Source organism: Xiphophorus couchianus, chromosome 11 (genome assembly GCF_001444195.1).
Source record: "Xiphophorus couchianus chromosome 11, X_couchianus-1.0, whole genome shotgun sequence".
Classification (NCBI taxonomy): domain Eukaryota; kingdom Metazoa; phylum Chordata; class Actinopteri; order Cyprinodontiformes; family Poeciliidae; genus Xiphophorus; species Xiphophorus couchianus.
The window spans coordinates 16654525-16666641 of record NC_040238.1 but is presented as its reverse complement, the minus strand read 5'-3'; the positions used below and the strand labels follow the sequence as shown (position 1 = coordinate 16666641).

Genomic DNA, 12117 nt, shown 5'->3' with positions numbered 1-12117 from the left:
CTAATATGTTTTTAAAAATTACAAGTACAGTCTCTTTAACTTAAACACATTTAATAACTTAATTTATGGGTCTACACAGTGATGGTACAGCATCAACAATGTAAAACCAATGTAGCTAAAACATTATTTAGTGTACACCTTAATTTATGAGTTCCACAGAGTATTGAAGAATCTTTCATTATTATTTGATGACTTTCTCTTTCACGTGGGTATTTATTTAATGTGGTACATTTCCTGTGGCCACTTTTACAAATAGAAAAAGCAAGAAACCATGAAAATCCACTAATAATAATAAATATATAAATGTCTGTTTGTGTTCATAGATCAGGACCAGCTTCAAAAAATTGTTGTTCGCATAAACTTGCGCATGGTCTGATTTTTATTGCTGTTTTAAACAATGGAAACTGTGACAAAGAAGACTAGATCAAGTTATCCTCTGTCACGAAAAACAATAAAATACCCCTTTTATAGTTTAAGGCCCATTTAAACCTCAGTAATTTCACAAACATATTTGTGGCGCAAACAACTATTGGCTTCTTTTTGGATTACAACCCACTGCAAACTTGAAAATTACTTAAAGGTTCATAAAATTGTTTTCACATAAACAGCTTAGCTCCAGCCATTAGGACCAATTAATATATTGGTCCTAATGGCTTAATATATAAATCAATATATATATTAAAGGATCACAGTATAAGAACTATCTACTTCAGCTCACATATTAAATATTATATATATATTATATTATATATTTTGACAGAACTCGACTCTAGAATTTCTGAACTATTCCTTCAAGGCTTGTTTCTTTCTTAATTTTTACTATTACTCAATACTCAATCAGAAGTAATTGAATATACATGCAGAGGCAAGAGGAAAAGTCAGCAAGGCTAATGGAGCATAAGATTAACTGACATATTATTGTGTACATTTTTATATATTTCTTATATTATAATTAGAAATATCTTTAGCGGGGGTGCTGTGGGCAGGGGCAAAGCATGACCCACGTTGAGGCCTTAGTCCTTGTAGCGGTGGTCGTAGGTTCGATTCCCGGCCTGACAATGTTTGCCGCATGTCTTCCCCCTCTCTGATTACCCTGTTTTCTGTCAAACTACTTTCAAATAAAGGCCACTAGAGCCAACAAAACCTTAAAAAAAAAGAGAAATATCTTTAGAGAAAAAATTCAAATCAGAAGACGTATTGGAATCCCTCAATATTTCTTTCAAAATCAGAACTCCTCCACAATAAGGTAAAAGGTGTTTTTTAAGCCATATCAACCATTTGAATAGTTCTAAGGTTAAAATCTGTTGAGGTCAGCAAGAAGGACTTTTAACACAGTTCAGAGTTTTCTAGCAAAAGTAGGAAATGGTTTTAGAACAAGAAGTGGAATGATATGTTCTCCAGTCAATGACAAGCAGTTAGTAAAAGTCTACAGATTGGATCGTGTAGTACTTTGTGACAAGGCTTGACAAGGAGATTAATGTACATGTTAAACACAGTGTACATAACAGCTTCAACATTTCACACACACAAAAACTATAATAAAAATCATTCCGCAGTGTGTAGAATATTATATTTAATATATTATATTTAATAACTGGATTAATATGACTAAAAATTAAGGGATTTTTTTTTGTCACAAGCTGTTATACAGTTATAGTTATAGTTTAGTGACGTGTGTCTTACATGTGGGTGTTGGGCCTTCCATATTAGATTCTAATAACTGAGCCAAAAATGACCCAGTGTTTTATTTAAAAAGCCAAAATGAAAGGCTAGTTTTGGAAGTTATTCTTATTTTTGTGCAATGTATTAAATTTTTTAAAACTAGAGCGATTTTCTTAATATATATTATGCCATATTTATTTGTTTTCCATTTGTTTGCGTGGATTGCTTTTACATTTTTCTTAAATATTGGAAAGCTCAACTCACCTTATTTTAGTCAGTAAAGTAAATGTATTGATTTGAGGTTTTTATTCTTAAGCATATTTTTTCTTTAGTCTATAATTTTTTTAAAAAAAGTTTCACTAATTTGACCTTAAAACTAACATTTCTTTAGTCAGTACATATTTTGACTACTGACAAAGTTAAATCAGGATAAGAGAGCACAAAAAAACACCGCACTTAACGACGAGCTCTGATTTCCGGGGCAAGGTGAACGCAGCATACGTGCACGGCCAGCGTTGTGCCCATGGTGCGCGTGTCCCGCACACCTCGCAACAAGCAGAGTGTGTTTCTGTTCCGCCTCACAGACATGGCTGCTTTAAGTAAGATACCACACAGCTGCTACGAGGTCGGTCATACCTGGCACCCATCGTGTGTGCAGTCTGCCGCAGACATCACTAAAGGGGCTCTGGAGGTGTCCTTCAAAATTTACGCCCCTCTTTACCTGGTAAGTCGCTTTGAGTCTGTCCGTTGACTGGTAGCTAAGTAAAGTTGTCTAGCTAACCGAGCGTTGCTGTGAGAAAGACACTACGGGTTAGCTAATGCTACAAACTGAGGTGCCAGTTCGAGTCCCTGCAGGAGGACAAACAGAGAAGCTAGCCCAGTGAAACCAGTTCTTTACAGAACGTCATGAACAGGAGGAAAGTTCCAGCACGTTTTCTGCGTCAGGAGTTTTGTGTTAGTTCAGAGTAAGCTTTGTCTTATCCTGCAAACTCTAAAACGTTTTGCTAGAAAAACATCCAGACATTCAGTACTCTGTATCATTACATTTAGTAGTTAAGCTCTCTTTTTCATTGACATTATCTAATAATGTTTACAACCATGGCATGATTCAGATGCCATTGTAAAAAATAGGGCTGTGCTGCATTTATATTTCAGTGCCTGTAACTACAATGTCATATTCCCCCTCCGGCCCAGCTTGAACATACAGTATTCATAGAATCAGAGACTGAACCACAGAGCACTTTATAACCAAAAAGGTCTGTTACAGATTGTCTTTTTAAAGTCTTTATGTAGAACTATGTGTCTTTGGGTCTGGACCCTGAGAAAAATATACATTTTATGTATTTCAATGCAATCTTGTGTTTTATTTTTAACCAATTTAAACTAAAGTTTAACTCAAAGCTGCACATGCAATGTCACTTTCACTTAAGCACCAGTAAAAACACACACAAGGTCACTTTCATTATTTAAGCACCAATAAAAATCCGACCATGTTTGCCTTGTCTGAGCAAAGTACGACTATGTAGGGCAAATATATAAAATCACTACAAGAATAACAGGCCTTCCCAGTTGGAAACATACTTTCTGAATAGCCTGTATGAACTTCTCACAGTATGATTACTTTGATCTAAAATACCATAATTTGAGGTTTTTATTTGCACAAAAAAATCTATGTGGTGCATAAATAACATATTTAAATCAAGGAGCAGCGATTATTATTTCTGCTAAAATAATATTTAGAGTATTAAAGTTTAATGTTGCCATTCTGCTCGTTAGATTAAGTGTATTGATATAAACTGAAACATGTCTTATTTGTAAGCAAGGTCTCATTTTAACCAACAGTTAAACCTTTTTTACACCTGTAGTTACTCTGTTTATAAATGCAGTCTGATCTCCTTAAATCAGGCTGTTTTTCTGCAAGTTCATGCACAGATGTTCTGTTCCTTTAGTAGTGATTTGTAATGATATTTGCCCGCACGTCTAAGGCATCCACATCTAACCTTCAACACCAACAGAAAAGCAAATAATTGCAGATTTAGCAATAGCAACATTTTAAAGGAGGCAAATGTTCTGTTGAATTCTTTGCAGGGTTGCATTTTGTCTTCACATTGAAAATAGACAGCATTAGATTAAGCTGCTATAAATAAAATTACCTTGATTTTATTTCAGATGCTCATCGACAATGAAGTTAGTATTGAATTCAGCACTGTGATAAATATCAGAAGTCCAATTGCATCTTCTAATGATTTTTGAGAGCCGTGCTGAACCATTAAACCACAGAGCATAAATGTCAAGTAAAATGTTTTTTGGTGCTCAGTATATGTTAATTACTTAAGCATGACTTGTCTCAAATTGAGCACTGCAAACACAGTGACTACTGTCTGACTGTGTATTGCAGATAGCAGCAATTCTACGGAGAAAGAAGAAGGATTATTATTTAAAGAGACTTCTCCCTGAGATCCTGTGGTCTACCTCTTTCCTAACTACCAATGGAAGTCTCTTCATTGTTTTCTTCTGCATTCTCAGGTTAGTAGTTCCAGCAGATGGCAAAGGTCCTTCAATGTGAAAGTGACATTTTAGAAGTGCTGCTGTGAGGTGAATTAGTTTTTCAAACCAGCTTTGAGGTTTTTTTAAAATAATTTTTGTATGTCTACATGTCTGCAGAATTTAATAAATTATAAAATACCTGTTGACAGTTTCAATCTGAAGTTAAATCTCAGAATATTGTTTTCTTGGATTATTGTCCAAGCATGCTTACATTTTCAACTATAATTACAATCTTGCTTGTTTTCAACAAATAGAGTCTAAAAGTCATTTCAATGTTTTCAGACAGACAAAAATTTGTATTAGGAAAATCTCCTTTTGACAGTACCTACAATGCACAAACAGTACTTGTGAGGTACCTTTGGACTTGTGTGACAGTAAGAATAAATTACAGTGTATTGTCAGAAAGAAAAAGTTTACAGTTTGATCCTGAGCTACTAAAAAAGAGACATTTTGTGTCCTGAGAAGTTCAACCTTAGACCTCATCATATTCTGCAAATATATTAATCTAACTTTGCATTAAACTCCCAAATTAAGAGGAGATGTGAGTAAACGTGATCTGAAGTGTTTCCTTTAGAATTCCTCCCAAAGGCTTTGTGGAAAATATATTTATATATAAACCTAAATATATATTTAGGTTTAAACTAAGTGGAATATCAGACCCCAATAAAAAGAGGTTATTTTGTGAATTTCCTTTGGAATCCCTGTAATCAAGTCAACTTAAAAGCCTGGACTGTATTGGCATTTTTCTAAGTGAAAGTGTTTGTCTCACTTTAGGAAATTGCTTGGAGCGTTTTACCCATGGTCCTCGGGGTTTGGGGCAGCTTTGCCGGCCTCCTACATCGCCATCCTTCTGGAGCGGAAGAGCAGGTGAGATTTTTGTCCTTTTCTTCCGTTTTTATTGCATAGTTTTGCCATTGAGAATAATATAATGTTGTATATTTTTGACCCTAGGTTTCTGTATGGTTTTAATTATAATAATTTATATTCCTTAATTATATTGCTGTCTCTTCTTTCCAGGAGAGGTCTGCTGACAATATACATGGCAAATCTTGTAAGATTCTGTTCAGTTGAACATTATCTTTCTCATATGTGCATTTATATTTATTAGTTGATTTTTAATTTATTTGCCAGGCTAGTGAGACTTTGTTCCGCATGGCAGTGACACGGGGCATCGTCAAGCCCATTAGACATGGAGAGGTGAGTTGAAGCCTTTGTGCTTCTTTATGATTAAATATATTGCAGGAAATACAGCACGGCGAGCAAAACACCCTGCATGAATTCCTATTTTGAAATCAAATGTGAAAACAGATTTTGTTTGCAAAATATTAGGAAATCTTGCAATGTTACGTTATTGGTAAATATTGAGACACGTCACTTGAAATATATTCTTTCCTCTCATTGTCATCTGTGCTTCCTACACTCTGTGACCTTTAGCAGCGTCATTTGTTTCCTTCTGTTAGGATCTGCTTCCATGAGGCTCTAACTGGCTTCATACGTGGTGCACAAAGTCAGTCCTCAAGGGACTGCATGTTATAACTCTTTTCCTGCTTCAACACACCTGAATCAAATAATGGTTCATTAGCAGTTCTCTGCAGAACTTTGACATGCTGGGGAAGTCGTTGGACTATTTGAATCTGCGGTGTTGGAGCTAAAACTGGCAGGACTGGAGCTGGACCCCTATGAACTATTACATTAGTGTAAAATGTGTGGTCGTAACATTTGGAGTCCATTGTATATTGTAACTGATATTGCAGTGACAATATTGCTGTGATAAATTGTGCAATCTTAGTTTTGATCTGTGTGAAAATATTACTTGCACTCAGGAAGTATCGTCTTACCACTTTAACTATATATCTAAACTGATAGCATCATGGTGTTGACGTGTGCAAATGACAAAAATAAATATTTCCTCTTATAGTCCTGATTTTATTATTCATGCTGCCCCCAACCAGGTGCTCTTGTTCTGCATAACTGCATCAATCTTCATGTTTCTCTTCAGGTAAGAGCGTTGCATTCAAAATATTGTTAATAACATTTAAACTATTGTTAAGCATAAAGTGTGTGTTCAGAGGGGCAGAAGACAAATGCATGCCACACTTTTCAGAATTGAATTTGAAAAAGAAAAAAAACTTGTATCATTTTCCCTCTACTTCACTCTTCTGCTCTACTTTGTGTTGGTCTGTCACGTAAAATCCCAATAAAATAAATGTAGGTTTTCGGTAGTATGAAACTACTAACACACACACATGAACACAAACACAGTTTGAAATGGATCAAGCTCTTTGAATACTTAAAAAAATGCTAAAAAAAGAGAGAGTAAAAAAAGAGAGAGGAAAAACAAATCACTATAATAATTTGAGATGAACTTAGTTTTATTTTTGCAGAAGCAACGACGGTCTTAAAGGCTTTGCATTTTCTGCACTAAAGTAAGTCATCCCTCATTTTGTTTATGCTTCAGGTGTTTTGATGAGTCTGATACGTTTGAGCTTGTGTTCTATTACAGATTCATTATTGGGAAAGAAGAGATTCCAACTCACTTTAACATGGCAGACTCTGTTGGCACACAGCCCCCTGAAAGGCCAGATGCCATAGAGACCGAACAATCACAGGTCTCAGCAGAAAAAGCCGACCACAAGAGGAAAACTCTGATCGCCTACACCAGGAAGCTGCTGGAATCAATGTGAGAATCAAAAGAAAAAGCAAGAAAAAACAAATACCTTAGTAGTAGTTAACAGCAAGTACTAACTTGTTTGTGTTTTTCATTATTCAGATGCAAACATGGTCCAAGACACAGATGTTGTAAACATTACCAGGATAACTGCATTTCCTACTGTGTTAAAGTAAGGCTTCTTATCTGATTTTCTTAAACAATGGATGTAATGTGCTTTGAATATATATGCAAATTCTATACCAGCAATGCTGATGTTCCATCATTGTCTCCTCAGGGTTTTGTCAGGATGTTCAGTATTGGCTATCTTATCCAGTGTTGTCTCAAAGTGCCCTCAGCATTCAGGCAGATGTTCTCCAAACCATCTCGGCTGCCTTCTGTCTTCTACAACAAGGAGAACTTCCAGCTGGGGGCCTTTCTAGGCTCTTTTGTCAGTATTTATAAGGTGTGTGTACTCTATGTTCTTCTATTTCTTTAACTTTTATGTACATTACATGTTTCTTTGCTTTCATATTCTCTTTTCATTCTCATGGACTCATCAGAATGTTCTGCCTGATCTTTTTAGGGAACGAGCTGCTTGTTGCGCTGGCTGCGTAACATTGATGATGAACTTCATGCACTGATAGCTGGTAAGAAAAATCCTGCAGAGTAATCTTCTGTGCTTTTTGTTCTGTTCACAGCTGTCCCTTTTCCCTCTCTTTTGTGTCCTTTCAGGCTTCCTGGCTGGTGTCTCGATGTTCTTCTACAAAAGCACAAGTATAACCATGTACCTCTTCTCTAAGTTGGTGGAGGTAAATCACACCACATCTTAAAGCAGACTCACACTTTGTGTCATAGAAATAAATGTCACTGGTTACGGTGGTCGAATCTGAAGGACGCAGAAACAGTTTACAGTGAACCCTCGTTTTTCGCAGGGGTTACGTTCCAAAAAGAACCGGTGATAGGCGAAATCCGTGAAGTAGTAACCTTTATTTTTTTACAATTATTATACAATGAAATACTCCATAATACATTGAAACCAAAGAACAAAACCTTTTTACAGGCCCAAGGATTTTTAACAAATAAAAGTACTGTATAAATGTTTTTTGTTTTTTACAAATAACTACTGTACTGTAAAATAATAATCAATACGAACTGAAGGCTTGAAATTGCGGCGATCAGCGCCGCCCCACCGCGACCCGAGTCATTGGATTAGAACAGGAGAAAATGAAAAATGATTATGAAAAAAAAAATACAAAGTACAGTAGGACAAATAGTGACTCACGTGTATTTCACTGCTCCTCCTGACTCCGCTCTGTCGCGTTTTTTTCTTCTAAAGCCCGCGGTGCAGGTGTGTTTTTTTGAGAGAAGAACATAGTTATCGGTAGCTGCTGTCGCTCTTTTTTCTTCTGGGCAAAAAGATTCTTATAAACCGACATGCCACCATCGATTATGTTAAATTTGGCAAGCTGTTTTACGTACGTGTACATATCAAACCGCAACGTTATTGACACACAGGTAGAGAAGAAGCGGAGAGACTGTTTAGCCAATCAGAATGCAGAACACAATGCATGATGCAATAAATAAATTGCATGCAAGCAAAAATTTAAGCTAAAAAGAAACTATAAACTTAATCTGAAAATGTTTTATTTCATGTCCCTGTTTTTTGAGAGGTGATTATCTTGCAGGTTTTGGGCAACTGACTATGTCTAACTGATTTGTTTGTGTTTCATCTGTTTACAACTGGATTTTAACCAAAAATGGGTTTCTATCCAAACCAGTTTCCAACCAGCTGCTGTCTTGTAAATCAAGCATGTCAACTTCCTGTAAAAAAAAAAAAAGAAAAAAGGTTGAGCTTGTGGCTGATGTTGAATCAGCAGGGTTAACTCCATAAGTAATCATAAATGTTGTTCTTGTTTTGCAGTCTATAATATGATTTAGTAAGATAAAACAGCATTCATGAACACAAACTTGTTCAACTCTTTCAATTAAAAGATATAAAACTAAAGCTGTGGAACTGAGATCACCCGCTATGTTAAAAGTGACATGTAATCACTGAGTTATGTAATAACAAAATGGCTGATGGTGAAACCAGCTGAAAAATCACATTAGTAGCAGCACAGGTTTCAAATTTCTTTTCCTGACCGTTATTTAAAAATTGTGTCAAACCGACATGTTTTAGTAATTGTAGTTTATATGCAGTGTTGACTAATCCAAGTTTATCTGACTTAGGCTTGTTTTATTACTAACCACATGTTATCTCTCTTTTTAGACCATGTACTTCAAAGGCATTGAAGCAGGCCGGTTCCCTTACTTTCCACACGCAGATACGATTATTTATGCCATCTCCACTGCTATCTGTTTCCATGCTGTAAGTAGCTTTGTAACAAAAACACCCAGGTACTAACATGAACATGCTTCATGTGCATTTTGCTCAGCTGACTAAGGATATGTCTGGCTCATGACATTTCCACAGGCAGTAATGGAAGTGCAGAACCTCAGACCTTCATACTGGAAGTTCCTGCTGCGTTTAACAAAGGGCAGGTATGACCATATGCTTTAAAACTAAAGGGTTGCTTTTGCTTATTACACAACAACTAAATTGTGTTTATCCCTAAAAAAGATTAAGAACAGAGAACTCTGGAAAAACATTAAAAAGAATACTATGAATTTGTATCATGATGAGGGATTTGTTAAACAGCAATCAAATGATCTTAAGCTAAATATTTCAAATATTAAGAATGAGGGACATAAAATTGTAGTACGGGTGAATCAGTTACTAAATTACTCAATCATTGGACTTTCTTCTGTTCTCGTGGTGATTAAGGACTATTCCATGTCTTTGTTCCTAGATTTGCTCTGATGAATCGAGAACTGCTCGACGTGTTTGGGACAGAGGCGTCCAGGAATTTTAAAGGGTCTGTGCCCATGTTGGACCCTAGCTACGCCACCGTAATCAGCCGGACTGTGCTTCCACCTGGAGGAGACGCTAAGCTTGGGTGACTTGAGGCAAAAGTCTTGAGATAAGACAGAAAAAGACAAGAGAAAGTGGCTCGTCAGAGTTACTTAGGGCTTTGTAAAGGTGACATATCTGAAAAGAAGAAATATTGTAGCGATTCAAAATCTGAAGATTGGGTCCAAGCAGGATGTTGTGACTTTCATTTGTGAACCGGCACAAGTAAGCATACTGACAGTGATCGAACACTTACAGGTAGCTGGGAAAAATAAATACAGATCCATAATTACTTTCAAACCATATCATTTAGTTTTAAAAAATTCTAGTGTAATTAAACTGAGCAGAGCAGAAATCTCACGAAGACGCCCTTTTCTTTTCTGAGTTGAAGTCCAGGCTGACATTAGATAACCTTCAAACCTACTGACAATCAGTCTTCAGTTAATAAATTGTTATAAATTCATTGGTTGTTCTGCTTTGGCAAAAAGACTGCATATTAAAGGCAGCCATTTTTGAAAAATATATGTTAAAAATACTTTTATAGCTAATAAAAGAAATCTAGTAAAAAGTCTGTTAAACTAATCTTTGCATCACATTTAAATGTAACAAGATTATAAACAAATACTTTAAATCACCAGAGATGTCCTCTTACTATGTTTTGAAGGTTTCAGAAAATCCAATATTCTTTTCTGGTTCATAAAATTTAAAGTTAAAATAAAGGTGAAATTTATTTCCAGCCTACTGAACAAGGAAATGACCAAATCTATAGTTTTGTTTGACAGGGAAATGTTTAAATATTAGCATAAATTGTATTCACATAGAGTGATGTAAATAATCTCAGTTTCATTATGGCCTCCAACGTTCAGCTCGTTATTCAGGAGGACTTATGATATTAGCAGTTTTAGTTTACTACATATAAAACACACTCATTCATTTTTCTGTCATATCTTTCAGTTTTAAGTCACCATTCTGTTATTTGTGACTGCATTGTTTCATTGGTTTTGTTCAGATAAGGGATGGAAAGCAAAGACTGAATAAAATATGGAGAAAGTAACTTCTTTGTTAGGTACTGATGTGAATGTGTGCGTATGTTGAGCTGAAAGTTTTTTTGTTTTTTTTAAATTCCTCTTTATTTTCATAAAAATATGTTCTGAGCCAAAAGGTGCATCAGTTAGCATGTTTTATCTTCCTGGACCAGATATTTTCAGTTTTTAGACAAGATAGAGTAATGGAAGATGATGTGTGAACAGGTAATATAATTCCTTTCATTCCAGCCAAAAATAATGAATCAGATAATTTCTTCATAATTAGTTTAAAAAAAGATCACAGGCACATTAATTAAATAACTACATGTTAGCCAGTCATAAGAAATTGATATTTTTTCAGTTTATAAGAATGTTTTTGAATGCGGTTTAGTGTCACCAGAACGTTTGAGATATTTCATCTAGAGTACGAATACACCCAGTTTTCCTCAGAGTATGATATAATATAATCTTTTTTTTTCAGTCAACGTTTGTTTCCTGTAAACTGGATCACATTTACACATGCCTGAGATAAAAATAAAAACCTTTAGATGTTATCAAAAAAAAAATGTCACAATAGAAACGCAAACAATGACATTAATTCTAGCCAAGAAAGGAATAATAACGCTGCCTGTGATTATTGTACTTATTGAGTGGAATTTGTTTGTTATTCTCAACAAAGTTTAACTGGTAATTAATACTTAAAATGTTTAGAACTGTACCTCTGGAAGTCTGTCTTTATACCAGTTTGTTCTATTTATTGAAATACTTAGTGACCCTGCAGTCAAATGAGATTATTCTACCATACTTTTGCAGCATAGAAATGGTAGGAGGTGGGTTTTATGTATATTGTAAGGAGTGTCTGAATTTTACTGATCACCTGCCTACAATTGTGCAGTTTTTCATAGTTAAATGGTCGATGTTGGATTAGACTTAGATATAATTCATATTTCAAATTGTGATGAAAGACATTTTCAGAATGTTATTTGTTACTGGCATATTAATTTTTGCATAAATCCAATGCTGAATCTATTGTTTTTAATGTAGATTTTTGTTCAAGCTACCTTCACTGAACTGAATGCCACACACAAGAATTTGGAAAAATGGAAAAAATATCACAGTGCACATTACATTTTTCTTTTCTTTTTGAACAGCGACACAGACGCCGAAATGATTTTGTTCCTGGAAGAGTGAAAAACAAGCTCACTTTAAAGGTGATTGTCATCATAAAACTTAGAAACATTTGTGCTTTTTTAAATTTTCTTTCAATGAAGGGTTATATAGAC

At 35.2% G+C, this 12117-nt stretch overlaps 1 protein-coding gene across 1 annotated transcript; it reads left to right on the top strand.

The window, feature by feature from the left end:
* The first annotated feature begins 2196 nt into the window (after positions 1-2196).
* Positions 2197-11420, top strand: tmem135 (transmembrane protein 135). Its single transcript, XM_028030933.1, has 15 exons — positions 2197-2386; positions 4061-4188; positions 4984-5076; positions 5227-5260; positions 5341-5406; positions 6162-6208; positions 6594-6635; positions 6713-6889; positions 6980-7049; positions 7155-7322; positions 7443-7506; positions 7592-7668; positions 9129-9227; positions 9333-9400; positions 9709-11420. The coding sequence occupies exons 1-15, from the start codon at positions 2249-2251 to the stop codon at positions 9857-9859; spliced, it is 1422 nt and encodes a 473-aa protein (XP_027886734.1). The 5' UTR covers positions 2197-2248; the 3' UTR covers positions 9860-11420.
* Positions 11421-12117: the final 697 nt, after the last annotated feature.